The sequence below is a fragment of the Elephas maximus genome, chromosome 21 (assembly GCF_024166365.1).
Source record: "Elephas maximus indicus isolate mEleMax1 chromosome 21, mEleMax1 primary haplotype, whole genome shotgun sequence".
In the NCBI taxonomy this organism is placed as follows: domain Eukaryota; kingdom Metazoa; phylum Chordata; class Mammalia; order Proboscidea; family Elephantidae; genus Elephas; species Elephas maximus.
Genome location: NC_064839.1, coordinates 35,993,062 through 36,011,877, shown reverse-complemented (window position 1 = coordinate 36,011,877; position 18,816 = coordinate 35,993,062). Strand labels below are relative to the sequence as shown.

Here is an 18,816-nt window from a genome sequence, read left to right as displayed (position 1 = left end):
CAGGCCCAAGGAGCAGAAAAACGGGGCCTGCTGACTTGGATGAACTAGGAGAATGTGGTTGCCAGAGCCGAGGGCGTAGAGTTGCCATTCCATAGGGCTGGAGGGCAAAGCTGGAGCCCAGGCCCAGGGGCCTCTACCCAGAATCGAGGGCAGGGCCATTGTCTAAATGATCGCAGAGAACAAGATTATTTTCAAGCCTTTAGAGGTAATATAATGTGTTCTGCTGACTTGCTTGGTGCCTGTTATTCCTTCTTTTCCTCCAGTTTCTCCTATTTGTAATGGAAATGTCTAGCTTGTGCCTGTTTCACCATCGTACTTTGGAAGCGAGTAATTCACACTCTGGATTTCACAGATGAAGAGGAATTTTTGCCCCAGGATGGAATTTGGACTTAGAGTTGATTGAAAGATTTTTGAAATGATATGATGGGGTGAAAGTGTTTTATATGGCAAGGGCATGAGTTTTGGGGGGCCAAAGGATAGAATGTTATAGATTGAATTGGGTCCTTCCAAAATGTGTGTCAACTTGGCTAGGCCATGATTCCCAGTGCTGTGTAGTTGTCCTCCATTTTGTGATTTGATGTATTTTTCCTATGTGTTGTAAATCCTAACCTCTATGATGACAATGAGGCAGGATCAGAGGCAGTTATGTTAATGAGGCATGACTCAAGCTACAGGATTAGGTTATATCTTCAGTCAGTCACTTTTGAAATATAAAAGAGAGACGCCAGCAGAGAGGAGAGGAACCTACCACCAAGAATGAAGAACCATGAGGGGAGTGTGTCCTTTGGATCCAGGGTCCCTGTGCTGAGAAGCTCCCAGACCAGGAGAATACTGCAGACAAGGATCTGCCCCCCAGAGCTGACAAAGCAAGCCTTTCCTTGGAGCTGGCACCCTGAATTCAGACTTCTAGCTTCCTAGACTGTGAGAGAATAAATTTCTCTTTGTTATGGACTTCCAGTTGTGGTATTTCTGTTATGGTAGCACCAGTTAACCAAGACAAGGGATAATTTTATTTCTATGGAGATGGCTAATTAAGTATGTCACCACCATTTATTTAATTAGCCATTGTTTTCCCACTGAATCAAAATGCCTACTTTCTGCGTTGGTACCTTTCAGGAGAAAACAGATTTTTGTCTGCAGGGGACAGATTGCATAACCTAATGTCTAACCACATTACCTCTTCCGTTATGGATCCTGACTGCCCTGTATCTGAAATTTTGCAGACAGGTAACTGATTTTCTCCATATGCCCTGTGTGTGTCTAAATAGTCAGAAAAGCACTGATCGTACTGGCTCACTCAGAGAGGACGTCCTTCAACTATGCCATGAAGGAGGCTGCTGTAGAGACTTTGAAGAGGAAAGGATGGGAGGTCACTGAGTCAGACCTCTATGCCATGAAGTTCAACCCCATCATTTCCAAAAATGACATCAAGGGTAAGACTGGCTCTTCTCTTAAATTAGGGTTTTGTGAAACTTCTTGGCTGGAAGTTCTCTGGCTCAGCCTCAACCCCCCTGGCCTCAGCCTCTTTTTCTTCTCTGCAGGTAAACTAAAGGACCCAGAGAACTTTCAGTATCCTGCTGAGTCTGTTCTAGCTTACAAAGAAGGCCGTTTGAGCCCGGATATTGTGGCTGAACAAAAGAAGCTGGAGGCTGCAGACCTTGTGATATTTCAAGTATGGTAGGGGGTGTTGGGACATCTGAGTTCGTATTGTCCTAGACCTATTACTCTTACGGTATGTGATCTCAGAAAAGTCATTTAGTCATTTTACCACATTCTGTATAAATCAGGGTGAGTACTTCAAAGGTGCAGTATTACACCGATCTATAGATGTGTTCTGGCTCTGTTACTCTTTGGGTATATGAATGTGACTGCAAAGATGACATATATACCTTGAGCTTTTTTTCCCCCTTGTGCCTGATCTTCCCTTCACTTGGTCATTCCTGGTTTATTTTTTCTGAGTTTGCAGTTTTCTCTCTTTCTTCTTAAGGATCCTGAATAGTTTCTAGAGTGATGCGTGAGAGATTGATCTGTTTGCCATTGTATCTTCCCAGTCAGAGTATGCATTGCTCTGCTTAATGTGTTCCAGCAGCACATCATGGCCTTTCTTTTCCCTGAAGCTGCCTCTCCACTTAACAGCCAATACTGGAACTGTCTGGGCGTTTGCCAGTCAGTCTTCCTTAAAGCATCTGGCCGTATTCAACAACGTCCCTTGTATTAATTCCAGTTAGCCTTTTGACAGTGTAGGACAGAAGCCTCACAAGGAGGGCGATGTTCTCTGTGGCTCTTGTAGTTATTCAGGCAGTTGCAGAGAATGCAGCCTTTGAAGTCCTTTATTCCACCCCCCCCGCCCCGCCCAAGCTTGTTGATATGAGTCAATGCCACATGCCCCAAAAGGTGCCTTCTAGATCGAGGCTTCCTACCTCATCTTAGCCTAGTGCAGTTAAGGCAGTGGCAGTAGCAGCTTTCAGTTCTGTGTCTCCGAATCACTGTACTTTAGAATTGGAAAGGACCTTGGCGGTCTTTGCATTTAGCTTCTATCTGATGCATAAATTTTGTTCATTATCAATACAGTTGTGCAGGTTATACACTGTAAAATAGCATCACATCTAAGGCAATGTAAACACTGTAGATTGGAATATTTATTATATCAGTTTTCCAACAGATGACAGGAAAATATCTTATTCTAGCAAAATGAGGTGTACTAAGGCAGACTTTCAACATAAAGTATGCCTAGGAAGGAATGCCTTAATTCATGTCAAGGTGCCACCTAGACTAGAACTCGGCTCAGTTTTCTTACTTCTCTAAGAACAGCTTGAGGGAGACTGAATTTTTTTTTTTTTTTTTGGCTTAAAACAACAGAAATTTATTCTCCCACAGTTCTGGAGGCCAGAAGTTCAAAATGAAGGTCTCAGCTGGGCCACACTCCCTCTGAAAGTTATAGAGAAGAACCTTTCTTGCCTCTCCCAGCACTTGGTGACTCCAGGTGTTTCTTGGCTTGTGGCAGCATAATTCCAGTCTCTACCTTCATCTTCACATGTGTGTCTTTTCCCTCTGCCTTTTTAAAAAAAAATTTTTTTATTGTGCTTTAAGTGAAAGTTTACAAATCAGTTCAGTCTCTTATACAAAAATTTATACACATCTTGCTCTGCACTCCTAATTGCTCTTCGCCTAATTAAAAAGCACACTCCTTCCCTCCACTCTCTCTCCTCGTGTCCATTCGGGCAGCTTCTGGCGCCCTCTGCCCTCTCATCTCCCCTCCAGACAGAAGATGCCAACATAGTCTTGTGCGTCTACTTGATCCAAGAAGCTCGTTCTTCACCAGTATCATTTTCCATCCCATATTCCAGTCTAATCCCTGTCTGAAGAGTTGGCTTTGGGAATGGTTCCTGTCTTGGGCTAACAGAAGGTCTGGGGACCATGGCCTCTGGGGTCCTTCTAGTCTCAGTCTGACCATTAAGTCTGGTCTTTTTATGAGAATTTGAGGTCTGCATGCTACTGCTCTCCTGCTCCCTCAGGGGCTCTTTATTGTGTTCCCTGTTAGGACAGTCATCAGTTGTGGCAGGGCACCATCTAGTTCTTCTGGTCTCAGGCTGATGTAGTCTCTGATTTATGTGGTCCTTTCTGTCTCTTAGGTTCATAATTACCTTGTGTCTTTGGTGTTCTTCATTCTTCCTTGATCCAGGTGGGTTGAGATTAGTTGATATATCTTAGATGGCCGCTTGCTAGTGTTTTAAGACCCCAGGTGCCATGGCGAGTGAAATTTTAATAACCCCAAGGCAACCAATTCCATTTTCAGCTCTGACTGTGGCTGCATTTATTATTTATTATCCGACTTGCATGTGGCTTTATTCAGACCTAGTCAGTATTTGTAGACAGAAGCAGGAGTGTCAAGTTGGACTGACCAAGGATAATACTTTACTCTTTATGTATTAACTCCTACAGAAGGAATGAAAAGGGCCTGAAGAAGGGCACATCCCTACAGTGACATGATAGGCAGCAGCTGAGCACCCTGAGCTGCCCTCTGTGCTGGGGGTGTCCCTGACCTGACCTTTTTGGTGTCTTCTGTCCCACAGTTCCCACTGCAGTGGTTTGGAGTCCCTGCCATTCTGAAAGGCTGGTTTGAGCGAGTGCTCATAGGGGAGTTTGCTTACACATATGCTGCCATGTATGACAAGGGACCTTTCCGGGTAGGTGGATGGTTCTAATTTTTCTAACAGCTGGATTCTGTCCTGAGGCAACTTTTGAGCACGATTAGATATTACGATTAGGATACAGGTCTTTCGGAAGAGATGCATAACCAAGTTTTTATAGCTAAAATGACATGTTAAAGATTTGCTTTAAAATACTTTTCCATAATAATAAAAAGTCTGTCTTAGTTTTTTGGAGACCCAAATACTGTACAAGAAACACTTTGAGACCTTCTGTGTTAAAGCTCCTATTGTACAACATGCCTAGCACCGTGGGGAGACTGAGATAAAAATGACAAGTAACTCTACCAAGGTAGCCAGCACTGATTTTAAATAATTGTGACAGCCTTGCCACACTCAGGAGTATGGGATCCTTTGGCTTGCCCCTGGCTACCTGTCCGTGTGCAACCTTCTAGGCTGGTACTTCTGCAGAGTCAGACTGGGTGGCTCAGAGGAGTCAAAGTGTGAAATAATATAAGCAGCAAGTAGGGCGGACTTGTGTGTTCTTTTCCCTGGGGTTGTTTCATTAACTTCCTGTCACCAAGGAGATGTGGAGAGTAATTTTTTTTTTCCCTTTTACAGAATAAGAAGACAGTGCTTTCCATCACCACTGGTGGCAGTGGCTCCATGTACTCTCTGGAGGGTGTCCATGGGGACATGAATATCATTCTCTGGCCAATTCAGGTACCTTGTTTTCAGTGAACCTTTAGGGGCATTAGTTAATTGAGGGTCCAAACTCTCAAGACAGCAACTGAAAACAGATCTGGGTTGGGAAGATGAAAGAACAGTAATGATTCAGAACTACAGGAGGCCCCCGTGGTTACTGAATACACCCATGTGCGCACATACTCAAACATCATTGTCTCCCAACCAAGGACTAGAAAGCAGGTGGCCCTTGATTTCTATAACCATGTGCCCTGATTCTCTTCAGATGACTGACATCTCTCTCCAATCTTCCTGTCCTCCTCCAAACTGCTGCTATAGTCTCAGACTGTTAGAGTCCATGAACATATAAGAAATGATCTGGTCCAGCCAGTTTTAGAAATGAGTCAAACTGAAGTCTGAGGTAGGCTTTTTGGTGGTCATGGGGTTCTCAAATAATCTCTCACAAGGAAAGGGGCTGGAAAGAACAGCAAATGAGGTGGCCACCCAGAAGAATCATTTGTTAAGAATCATCTAGTTATCTGGAGCAAGAGGCAGAGAAATGCACATCTGTGTGCTTGGCAAGAGTCAGCTGCCAAGAAGCTGAAACTCTCCCTTATGTAATAGAATTTCCGGCACTTTTGGCAGACGATCCCAGGCTGGCAGGGTTTCAAGGTTTTATTCATTTAAAGAAGAGTACAGCTGAATAGGCTTAAAATAGGTAGCAGGTAGGTATAGAGAAGGTGAGAGAATATATTTTTGAACTGATTCTCCAGGTTACCTCAGACCTCCCTACTGAGGTGCAGGCCGTCCCAGGGTTCTGAATGTCTGACTTACGTACAACCTGTAGTTACAAACCAACCCCATAAAGCCTATTATATTAAAAAGTCGAGGCATATACAATGGTTTGTAATAACAAACGGGTACTACTTGGCGACAGGCATCAAAACATTATTATTACTGTATTATGTTAAAGATGTTTTAGTGTACCTGGAAGTGTTTCTTGAATGTTCTTTATGCATAGAAAGGTACACTGTATACTAAGACAAACATTTGACTGACATTAGGTACTAATTAGATACTAGACTAACTGTTCCTGTTTTAGTATAAATTCAACTTAAAGACAGATTTAGGAACCCAGCACTTGATAATCCAGGGACTGCCTGTATCTTATTGAGAAGCCCAGACCAACTTCTGTTGTTTGTATTCAATACAAACAATATGGGGTTTGTTCTGTCACTCACCTCTGTGCTTTGTGTATCCCCAGAGTGGTACTCTGCATTTCTGTGGTTTCCAAGTCTTGGAACCTCAGCTGACGTATAGCATTGGGCACACTCCACCGGATGTCCGGATCCAGATCCTCGAAGGATGGAAGAAACGCCTGGAGAATATTTGGGATGAGACTCCACTGTATTTTGCTCCAAGCAGCCTCTTTGACCTAAACTTTGAGGCAGGGTTCTTAATGAAAAAAGAGGTACAGGATGAACAGAAAAAGAAGAAATTTGGCCTTTCTGTGGGCCATCACTTGGGCAAATCCATCCCAAATGACAACCAGATCAAAGCCAGAAAATGAGATGCACAAGACTTAGATTTCCTTCTAAATATAGCCAAATGTAGGTATCCTTTTCAGGATTCTTTGACTTGCTTTGGTTTTCAAGGTTAAACCTTTTGTTTTTCATAAGGAATGAATAGAAGGGAGAGAATAGACTATACTCATATATTCTTGGATAGTTTTATTCTTAAATTTAACTGATTCTTTTGATTGTTACCATGGCATATGACCAAAATCTGATTAGAGTTAAGGTGCCACTTAGGTTATAAAGCAGGGAAGGACACAGAAAGATGATAGAGAATATTCCTTAAGGTCATCTACACAATTTAATCTCTTTTTTATAGCTAAATTTTTGGGATGCTGTTGACTAAACAGCATCTAGGAGCCCTGGTGGTGCAGTGATTCAGAGCTGTGGCTACTAACCAAAAGGTCGGCAGTTCGAGTCCACCAGTTGCTCCTTGAAAACTCTATGGGGGTGGTTCTACTCTGTCCTGTAGGGTCGCTATGAGTTGGAATCGACTCACTGGCAATGGGGTTTTGTCTTTTTTAATGGGTAAACAGCACCTAACTCTTCAGTTACCTGTTTTTCTTTTAATCATCTCTCTGTGGTTTATGTCAGAGGGGAATTGCTCAGAGAAAGAAATGACTGAATCTGTCTGACCTAAGGGACTTAATTTGTTTAGGAATTAGTAATCTAATGCTTGTTGATGATACCTTTTGGTTTTAATGACTACACAGTGACTTACATGCCTAACGTGAGTGTGATTCTTCAGCCTTTGTTGTTTGTATACAGTGCACACAGATACCTTGAAATGAAAAGCTAATATAAGTTTCTTCTTTACCTCAATCTTCCAATTTAATATTTGCAGAAATAAACCAACACATGTACGTCCTAGGTCTGCTACACTGAATGAAATCAAGAAAGGAAAGAGTACCTCCAATACTTAAAAATTTTTTATAGTGCTTAGGATATACAGCTTGGAAAAGGAAGATGAAAAGAAAATGATAAAATTCTTATCAATAATCCATAATTGCCTTACAACAATTTCTCTTAAACTTGAAATTATATTGGAGTTGTGAAGGACCATAGAAATCATTTCATTTACTAGCACCCCTCTTCCCACCACTAAATAACAACTTTACAAACAAGTGAGTGCTTGTAGTCAGCCTTGTGATCTAAAATCCTGGAAGGTTACCCTCTATCTTCTGTACCACTGCTAAATTGACAACCGACCTTTTAATGTTTTGGTTCCATGACTTTTGGAGTAAAATTGCATGCCTAGATGTTTGTTAACTTTGGTGAACAATTTTAGCATAATATTCTAATTTCCCATTTAAATTGTTGAAGTTTATCTTTTCCCACTATTGGTGTAATTCAAGTAGAATATGATAAAAGATCGCCCTCTTGTGGTACACTGAAAGAAAATGAGAGAAATGAAGCCAACTTACCTGCCAAGGAAATGATGACTATAGGCTGGAGAACCTCCTTTACCGGATACTGACTAGTGTTGGATATTTTTTCCCTCTACGGTACACACAATGGCAGAAGGATGGGTGTTTCATTTTGAAAGTATTTTTTGTTGCCTTCAGTGTCACTGCAATTTTGTGTAAACTTTAGAAAATTTCAAATCGAATAAAATTAATTTCTGTAAAACACCCACATTCATTGGTTTCAGTGAATTTAGTGGTAAGAGGCATTCAGGCAAAAGTGGATTCTACTGTGGAAGACAGGATCAGAGATTTGAATAATAAATCATGGTGACTTTGCTTGAAAGCCCACCCAACAAGGCTGCTTCATACTGAATGGAAATGGAATAATGGACTCTGACCCTCTCATGGAATTTGAAAGAGAAAAGTTACTTTGTCCTAAGCAATAGAGAACTGATATGATGGAGCTTTGAAAACTGAGCTGAACCTGTTACTGTTGAGTCACTTCCTACTCACAACGACCCAAGAAAATGAGAGTGAAAGGAGTGGCTAGTGAAGCAGAAGAGCCAAGAAAGTGTGGTGTCCCGAAAGCCAAGTGAAGAAAGTGCTTCAAGTGGGGAGTGATTAAGTATATTAAGTACTGATAAGCTGAGTAAGATGAGGACTGAGAATTGACCATTGGACTTGGCAGTGTGGAGGCCATTGGTGACTTTGACAGGAGCCATTTCAGTTGAGTGATTCGATGAAAGCCTGATTGGAATGGGTTCAAGAGAGAGTGGGAAGAGAGGAAGTGGAGGGGGATGTGGTCAAAGTTTTTTTTTTTTTTTTAAAGAAGAGACACTGCAGCAAATTTGTATGGCAGTGGGAATGACTCTTAGAGAAAAAGTTTTGATGCTGGAGAGTAAAAACAATAAAAAGAACATGTCCTTGAAAAAGCAAAAAGATATGGGGATACAGTGTACAAGAGACAAGCAGAGACAATTACTATCAGGAGAACTAATATTAATACAAAGTAACATTTATTAGGTACTTACCTTTGCCTCAGGAACTAAGTAATTTTACATGAATTAATACCATTTAACTCTTACAAGAACCCCATTGAATTCTATGGTTCTATTATAAAAACCAAACTGGTTGCCGTTGATTCCAACTCGTAGTGACCCTATGGGACAGAGTAGAACTGCCCCATAGGGTTTCCAAGGAGCACCTGGTGGATTTGAACTGCTGACCTTTTGGTTAGCAGCCACAGCTCTTAACCAGTATGCCACCAGGGTTTCTGTCTCCATCGTATGGATAAGGAAATTGAGAAATGGAAGGTTAAATAGTAAGTGCTGGAGCCAGAACTCACCCAGGCAGGTGACCTCCAAAGTCCATGTTTTTAACTGTTATATTGTCTTCGTAGAAGCTGAGATGATGGCATCATGAAGTGTAGAGTACTAGGGTGGCAATACCTATTTCTGAAAGTAAGACTATTAGTGTTGCTGGTGAGAAACTATAGCTGTTTTTTTATTTCTAGAGCCCTTGTTGTATCCTGAGCAGGGATAAATGATGTTCCAGTTCTCTGCTAGGTCTGATTTGAGAATTTGTTCCTTTAAAAGATGACAGAGTAGTGTTCTTACCAGCTTGAAATAAATCAGGGCAATTACATTTCTTGTTCTGGACATAGATACTGTACTTAAATTATGTAACTCAACATTGCATCAGTTTTTCTGGCAGCCACTTCCCATTGTCCCATCTTCACAGCAGACTTTTGTCCACATATGCTGTTTTTTGGACTAAATGAAAATTTGATGTTTATACTAAATTTCATTTGATTATTGCTCCTTTTCAGTGCTGATGAAGTCCATAAATGCTAAAAGAGAACAATGGCAGCATTGTTGAAATAAATACATGACTTCTCAAAACGACAACTCATTAAGATGTATACATTTGGATATGTTAACTACACTCTGGTAACCACTCATTTACATATGTAGAAGTAACTACCAAGAATAAAAAGATTATGTCTAGGTGTGGGACTGCGGGATGGGAAGACTTGGTTTTCATGCAAAGCATCTGCGTGCTACGTGATCTGGTACCATGTGTATGTGTTACTTTACTAAAAATGAAACATTTAAGTAAAACAAAAATTCTGTCATGCCATCTCATCTGTACTATGCCTGAAAAAATAGTAGAAACAAAGTACTCAGAAATATTTCCATATTTCATACCTCTTTCATAATGATTTTATAATTTCATGTTGGTCAAAACTGACATACAAAAATGCAAATTCATTCACAAAGTCTGAAGAGAAAAGACAGCTACTCACTGCAAAATAAAAACTTTCAATGTTTTATTTTTGACTGCAGCTGTTTACAGAAATATAGTTGCGAGTATACAAATGTTCCAATAGAAGCAAAATATCTTTTTAATATTTAACAAGTTATCACGGATAGCTAAAAACATAGATAGATGCAAATAAAATTCCCCCAGAGAACAAACTGAAAACATCTGGTATCAGTGCTCTGAAATCCCAACTATGAAAGCCATATACACGAAAATGTAATTCTTACATCATTGTAGGACAATGGAGGAAGGTAGTTCAGTGGTTGATCAATGTGCCCAAGCAAATAAAATTAAAAAACTTTAATGGCAGAATTGTAGCTAAACCACTTGAGGAAAGGTTAATGAAATATCTGTAGTATACTTATTAAATGACTGAGTGAAAGAAAGTGGATGAAGTGCAGTAAAAGCCGTCAAAAGAGTAGCAACTACTTGGAGCTTATCGGTTAGGATTAAGGGAATAAGGTGAACAGATACATTCATTAGATGAAAGGAAATTACTCAAGTTCATTGAAATCAGTCTGTAGCTACTAAAGTCACAAATACTTTAGTGCAGGACAGTTCTTTGTTAGACACAGAAATCTGATTCCAAACCTACTCTCAAACATCTGAGATTATGTGCGTGTGTGTGTACATGTCTGTGTATGTTGTCCTGAGGTTCATTAGCTAAAATCATAAGAAGCAGTCCTTAGAAAATATTTCCAACCAGGCAAGTGACTTCTGGAAAAGAAATGAGAGTGCTGGGATGATAAAGATTTATGGTTAAACATTGGGTTTTTAAAGGTGGTGGCATTACAAGTTAGAGTTGAATAAAGTGGTTGGATGCTGTCGGTACAGGAATACATTATGCAGTAAAGTGGGTAAGGGGAGAAATGGGATAAGAAAGGAGGAATGTAACCAGAGCATCTCCCAACAGTTTGTCTATGTATTTGCCAGCACCAAAGTTTGTAGAGTAAGCCACTTACATTTCCACTGCTACTAGTAAGTAAAGACAGCAGTGATTTTTATAAAGTGAGTATATATTTAAGATAACCTCCATTCTGAAATGTGAATTTTTTTTTTTTTTATGAGTTAACTGGTGATTTGTAAACAGTGGAAGATTAGAACAACGATGGAGGTATTGTGATCACACAGGGAGACTAAAATGATTGAACAAATTGACTTGTGGTTTACATTTACTGTGATGCGTACAATTGAGAAGGGAGAAATGCCCAAATTATATAATGCATTATCTCGTTTATCATTTAATTTAGTAAAAAATTTTGTCTGAAGCTCCCAAGGATAGCTATATCTCTACTGCATCAGTTCATAAACAAAGCAAGCTACCTTTAAAGAAGTTTTATGTATTAAAAAAATTTTTTAAAAAGGTGCTATGATGACCTGGCCAGCCATCTTGCTACCTCAGATACAAACATAAATATGGGAAATGACAAAGAATTTTGTTCTGAGAGTTGGTCTAGCCAGAGCAAAACTGTAGTCTGCTGGTAAAGTAAGGGGCAATGAAATGAAAGCCCACAATGTACTCATTTTATGGATAAACAGGAGACTTTAGCACCCACCAATTACATTAGCTACTTAAATGTCGGAAGAAAAGAAATACAGAACATTGCACCTATATATTTAAATCAGTCATTTAATGTAAACTTTTTAGTAAGTGGTAGGAAAATGCCAAACTGAGTTAACCAAATATCAATAGACTAATTGTCCATGTACATAAACTATACTGTATTTCTACAGGCAGTACGGAGAATAAATTATCATTGCCAATAAATGATAATAGAAAGTGTATCTATCTGAGTGGAAAAAAAAAAAAAAACCTTCTACATCTTACTATATATAGTTTACACCAGTGGCTCGCAAACTTTAGCATGCAGCAGAATCACCTGGGGGGTTTGTTAAAACAGATTTCTTGGGCCCCACCCCAGAATTTCTGATTCAGTATGACTAGGATAAGGCCAAACATCTACAATTCTGACTAGTTCCTGGGTGATACTGATGCTGGCTGGTGGGCTGAGAACCATACTCTGAGAACCACTGGTTTATATATATGTAGAAAACTATACACTATAATGTTCTTATATACATGACACAGAAAATATATAGGAAGAGGGCTGGTTTTAATTAATTAACTCAAACATATAGATGAGCAAGCTGACATTTTAATTTTTCTAAAATGATTTGCTGAAATGTAATAATTTTTTTTTATATAGTCATTACATGGGATTGCCATGAGTTGGAATCCACTCGATAGCAACGAAAAATGTTCTAAAGGCTTAGGTCCTACTATACAATCATTTTAGAAAACATCTACATAATACTTATACCAAGTTGACTATCCAAAATAAAAATGGACATAAGTATTCTAAGTAATTAAGATGTATTCATTAAGAAGGAATCATCACTATATAGCATTCTTGGCTTCTTTGGAATGATTAAAGTGCATGTCAATAGAGTACTAAGAATATTGCATAAAGGTTTGCTAACTTCAGTGCCACTACAGTCATGGAAATACATGAGAAAAGCTGCTCTATCCCAAAGGTACTACCATCCTGACCTGTTCTGATGGCCTTTTCTTCAGGCACTACCACCACCACAACAACAACAACAACAAAAAACAGAGGGACACTCAATACAACTGCATCTGGTAGAAAGAAATTATTAATTCTGGAGGGCTTCAGATAAAGCTCCTTTCTCATTTCCTTTAACATTATTTTTCCTAGGCAGATTAACTGAGGTTCTGGTGGGCAAAGATACACTATCATGAATTACCTGGCCCTGTCTTGTTAGAAAAATTGATTTTACCAGGCTTTTTACCTAAACTATGTTTTAGTGATTTATTTCATCCATCTAAGATCAGAGCAGATGCTTTAAACACTTTATTGCTGAAATTTCACTATACACATTTTTTTTATACGGAGTCTCACAATTTCATTAGCACTAACATAGATCTATCATTAGTGAAGCTAAAGGAAAAATTTATAGTTAATTTATATAAAGCCTAAACAGTATAATCCTATAATTTTTTACTTACCCTCCTTCTAACACTGCATCTTTTCTGCTATTCTTAGGTCAAAGGGGGTTAGACTTAATGATGTTGTTTCCTATTGTGATTAAGAAATGGAGGAAAATATGTTCTACATCCTACTTCGGTGAGTAGCATCTGGGCTCTTAAAAGCTTGCAAGTGGCCATCTAAGATACATGTATTGGTCCCATCCTGTCCAGAGCAAAGGGGAATGAAGAAAACCAAAGAAACAAGGAAAATATTAGTCCAAGGGACTAATGGACCACATGAACCACAGCCTCCACCAGCCTGAGCCCAGAAGAACTAGATGGTGCACGGCTAATACCACCAACAGCTCTGACTGGGATCACAACTGAGGATCCCGGACAGAGCAGGAGAAAAATGTAGAACAAAGTTCAAATGCACAAAAAAGATCAGACTTACTGGTCTGACAGAGACTGGAGGAACCCCTGAGACTATGGCCCCTGGACACCCTTCTAACTCAGAACTGAAACCACTCCCGAAGTTCACCTTTCAGCCAAGGATCAGACAGGCCTATAAAACAAATAATAATGTACATGAGGAACGTGCTTCTTAGACAAATCAAGTACATGAGACCAAATGGGCAACACTCGCCCGAAAGCAAAGATGAAACGGCAGGAAGGGACAGGAAAACTGGACGAATAGACACAAGGGAACCTGGGGTGGAAAGTGGGAAAGTGATGACACACTGCAGGGATTGCAACCAATGTCAGGAAACAATTTGTATATAAATTTTTGAATGAGAAAACTAATTTACTCTGTAAACTTTCACCTAACGCATAATTTAAAAAAAAAAAAATGGAGGAAAGAATGGCTAAATGGAAAAATTTAGAGTTGGGACCTATTAAAACCTTTTGTTCATGTGTTTTGGCAATAGTGAAAAATGAAATTATAAGAAGGGGGCACTATCAAGGTAAAAAGACACTTTTCCATAAGTATTTAATGTATATATGAAATATTAAAAAAATTTCCAGAAAAAGTGGAATAAAAACAGAATTTTATTAATAAGGCTAGTATGATGTTAAAATAAATGGTGATTAAAGATGTAGAGCACTGGGACAATTGACAAGTGATATTTTAGCTATTATTCTGATATTTACTCCATTATGAACATTATCTCCACCATTTAGCTCTAGTGATACAAATAGGCAGAGGAGAAAATCTGTTCTAAGTACATGTTATAAGACTCTACTCACCCACATGACTAGGGTATACCCTTGTACCACTTCTCTAGGACATCTACTGAACTATCCAGTCTCTCTTTTTCCATTAAGTCCCTCCAGGTAACCAAAGGTATGCAGGTTAGGGATGAAGCTTCTGGTCACAAAGCAGAGTAAAGCTAACAGGACTCATATAATTTTCAATTAAATAGACAAAAATCAATTAAGAAAGAGACACTAGAACAGAAATTTTCACCAGGAAAATGAAAAAAATTCTCATGTTTCTCATTGTGAGTATTTATAAACCATGTTGATGGACTGGACTGGACAATGGGTTGGAGAGGGATGCTGGTGAGGAGTGAGCTTCTTGGATCAGGTGGACACTTGAGACTATGTTGGCATCTCCTGCCTGAAGGGGAGATGAGAGGGTAGAGGTGGTTAGACGCTGGCGAAATGGACATGAAGAGAGAGAGAGAGTGGAGGGAGGGAGCAGGCTGTCTTATTAGGGGGAGAGCAACTGGGAGTACGTAGCAAGGTATATTTAAGTTCCTGTGTGAGAGATTGACTTGATTTGTAAACTTTCACTTAAAGCATGAAAAAAAAAAAAAAAAAACATGTTGAATTTGAGACTTTAACTACTAAAGCAGTTTATTCTGGTCTTTATTTGTTGATGCTTTTCAGATTTCACTTTTCCAAAACAAATATTTATAATGGCTTAAATGTTCCGAACTACATCATACACAAGATTATAAGAGAGGGAGTAAGGAAGGGAGGAAGAAAGGAAAGAAAACCCTTCATTTATACTGTTTCTATAATAAACAAAGCCCTTTAAAAAACCTGTTCTAGGGAGACTGGCTGCAACAGATTTGCACTGGCTAAATAACAACATGATACTCTAATTACACAGGTAAGATGATAAAGCTCAAAAGCAAAATCTGACTTCTAGTTATCTTCTACCACGTTGGTGTGGATACATAATGGAATGACAATAAGGAATAAAACACACTCTCTCACACACACAGATAAGCTCCAAGCATTAATGTAAGTTGCTGAAAGTAAGAACTGAATATAACAATTTAAAGAAATAAAATGTGGCTCACAGTTTATTTAGGTCCTTCTGCCATAAAATAAACCTAATAAACTGTGTCTCTCCCATACGTAGCTATAACTTGTGACAGTAATCTGGATATTGTATTTTTAGCACAAGTATCAACCACTGAGCTAAATCTTCAATAAGGAGACAAATACTTTTTGTGACCAAATCATATACTCAGAATTCTGTACTTAACATTGACCTTTGGGGTAAGGAACAATTAACAATGTTAAAAAAAAAAAAAAAATCTGTCTTATTGAATAAGAATATGGTAGCATAGCACAGCCCTTGTATAAATAACCACAAAATTTGTGAAAATAAAACCTGGTTTTTCTGCCTTCATCCAACCAAACCACTACAGTTCAGGTGTATGTTCTGTTCTAAACTTAGATATCATAAAACAGAAAATTGGTCCCTGGTGACTTGGTATTGGCAATCAACATTTCACCGCAATAAACTTCTTGCTAAACAACAGGATAGAAGTCAGCACACAAGCCAGTCTTCTTGCCACCACTTCATCCATAGCACAGTGTTAACATTCTAAGTGGAAGTTGGTGAACAAATAGACTTTCTGAGTCTCCTATGTAATCTGTTAAAAAAAATTCAGAAAACTCAGAAATAACCTTATGGCATTTTATTTCTTATTTATATACCTGCTGGGAAGGCTTTCTCCGACATTACAGTCAACCCTCTAAAGTCAGAATTTTGTATTTTAAAACTGAAGTACTGGATTATGTGGCTGATCCTTCTCATAACCTGAACTATATTGGGTAATTTTCTTCAGATGGGGTGGGGGAAGAAGAAATGTATTGAGGAAAATGCTTTTGGTTCAGAGAATTTATATAAAATAGCTCTGGATATTACAAGATGGGAAAGATGTTATTAAAATTACAAACATGGTTTTTTTTAGTGTCTTTATAAATAAAAGGCATAGAATACAGAAAGCCAATGAATAATAACAATAACAACAATAATAAAATATTAAATATATAGTGAGCAAAGACTGAATGGCTCATTCTTGTGAAACACCATTTGACAAAACTGCTTACATGGGTTTCCTTACGCTAACATTTTGCTGAGTGAAGACCCAGCAAACATACAGTAAGCTGCCTTTAACCCACTAATAACACCAAGGTACTGCCTGATGGAATGGCCACAGATGAACAGGTCATTTGTTTCAAAAGATACTTAAATACTCAATAAAGACATAATAATCCCCCCACCCCCATCACTGTTATCAGACGCCACGTTGTGGTAGAACATCAGACAAACTCACAAATTTACCACAAAAATGTGTGGCAAAAAAAGAATAGTTTATATATATGTGTATATATATATATAAATTTCTATATTTATGCCAATGTACTCACTCAGTACAAATAGCAAAATAGTATACCATTTCCTAAATACAAAATATAGCTTTCCAAAAAAATGAAACACACATTAGATATAAACCATCCAAAACTTGAACGATTGAAAACTGTATTCAAAATTAAATGACCCAGAGTAGGTCTCTTTCTGAAAAGTTCCCTTCATATCGGCAAGAAGCCTGTACTACTGAAAACGTAATTCAATGCCTCTCAATCAGAGAGAGAAAGGAAGAAAGGGTTGGGGAGGAGGAAGAATATATGAGAATAAAGATAAAAAAACAAATTAGAAGAAGAGCTCAAAGAACCAAGGAAGGCCATCACAAAAAGGGGGGAAAAATCTGGCTGTATATAAACAAAACCAACACCACAATTTCACACAGTTCAACTAAACAGAAAAAAACAGAAAAGTAGCCTTCAACGAACAATTAACAGGCTATTTTTTGTACACTTAAAAAAAATTAAATGGATAAGGATACCAAAAACATTTTATCAACATATAGAAGCCACACACAGTTTGGCCTTAAACTGTATTAACAGCTTTCTACACACCAAAAGGAAAATAAGAAATAAGCACATGTCCAGACAACAGGTTGTAGTGAGAAGCAGGCATCCCATGGGTGGCAAGAACACCCCAAACTGTATAACTAGTGCTGCAACTGCAGGTTCTGGAGTGTGTTATTTTCCTCTTTATAGATGTAACAAAAGTTAATTCTTCATTTTAAGTCAACTGATATGACCCTGTAAAAGCCTAAGGCTTGTGGGAACCATCACAGAAGTGACCACTTCAAACTATAAAGCACTGAGGTGACAAGTGAAGTTACACTCACTGCAGCTCAGGGAGAAGTGATATTTCAAGAAATTTTAGTTTTTGTTTTGTTTTTAATTAAATTTTACACTGTTTCCTGTTAGAGGGGAAAATCTGAAGATTTTAGAACAGCACCGTTCATGGGGGGAAAAAATGCATTTTTTTCTCAGGAATCAACTCCCAATCAATTCCTGAAAGGGTACTCACTCCCCTGCCCTGTACTGCAGGAGCTGGGTCATCCTAGATGAAAGCGGCCTTTTTTCTTTAAGTTGCTACAGGGTCATAAAGCCAGTAAGTATATGAATAATTATCTAAAATGAGAATGAGAGGAAGAATAATATGGATGAATATAAAAGGAACGCCGGTCTTAGACTGAGTTAAGAGGAAAACAGACTCAAATTACTGTCGGTTTAAACTACTGTAGAAGATATCAAAACAGAATTTGCCATATGTTATCCCCTTCATTTTTTATACAGCATGATAGGTACTTTTCTATGCACAGTTATGGCTAAACCTCTTAGTAGAAACACAGAGAATTAACAACTCTCTGAAAAATAAAACCAAGAGCATTCCAGCTGTCCCCAGTTTTGTAACTGTATTGTCTGCCTTTGTGTTAAATAAAGAGTTCTCTCATCTGTGTAGAGTTCTTAATACAGCTTACTTATCAGAATGTTACCCCTTCAGTTTCCCCATAAAAACTGAAAAAAAAAAAAAAATTCCTTCACTTTGGCCCACAGCTGTGCTTTTTTATACTGAAAATCACAGCTTCAGTTATTATTTGAACATTACTTTTTCAAAAGCCATTAATTGACTAAAACAATACAGGAAAGAAAATAACAAAGAACAAAAGTAAACATGGTATATGAATTATTTTCTAATAGCAATAATGACTGATGGTCCAGCCTTAAATTTAAACTGCACTTTCACAGAAATAGTGCCTAGGAAAATAGCAACAATGAATTCTGCCAGCTGGAAACTCAAATAGATTTTCAGTCACCACTGTTATTAGGAATATAAAATATGAAGATGTTAACATTGGTGGCTAATCACTGCAACAGGCTGCAGATGTGTGCTCTTTTGCAGTCAGAGTAAAATCTATTCATTTACTCAAACACAGTTTTTCATATTTTGTTTTGAAAGTAACAGTTCAGTAATCCTCATCAAACCGCAAAATCTCAGGACATCTTGGAATCAGGTTTTCTTCATGGAATTT

At 38.4% G+C, this 18,816-nt stretch overlaps 2 protein-coding genes across 8 annotated transcripts in view; one reads left to right on the top strand and one right to left on the bottom strand.

The window, feature by feature from the left end:
- NQO1 (NAD(P)H quinone dehydrogenase 1) overlaps positions 1–13,290 on the top strand; it is a 27,389-nt gene extending 14,099 nt beyond the window's left edge. The window contains exons 2-7 of one of the 2 annotated variants that reach the window (XM_049864849.1): positions 1,269–1,433; positions 1,542–1,672; positions 4,074–4,187; positions 4,770–4,871; positions 6,097–6,442; positions 13,200–13,290. In XM_049864849.1, coding sequence (XP_049720806.1) covers positions 1,269–1,433; positions 1,542–1,672; positions 4,074–4,187; positions 4,770–4,871; positions 6,097–6,402 — 818 coding nt within the window. In that variant the 3' untranslated portion in view covers positions 6,403–6,442; positions 13,200–13,290. Of the gene's footprint in view, positions 1–1,268; positions 1,434–1,541; positions 1,673–4,073; positions 4,188–4,769; positions 4,872–6,096; positions 10,471–13,199 lie in introns of those variants that run through there. The other variant, XM_049864848.1, reaches the window with a different exon arrangement.
- Positions 10,125–18,816, bottom strand: part of NFAT5 (nuclear factor of activated T cells 5) — a 143,820-nt gene continuing 135,128 nt past the window's right edge. For all 6 annotated transcript variants that reach the window (XM_049864841.1, XM_049864842.1, XM_049864843.1 and 3 more), the window contains one exon: positions 10,125–18,816. The gene's annotated coding sequence lies outside the window, so the exon portion shown is untranslated.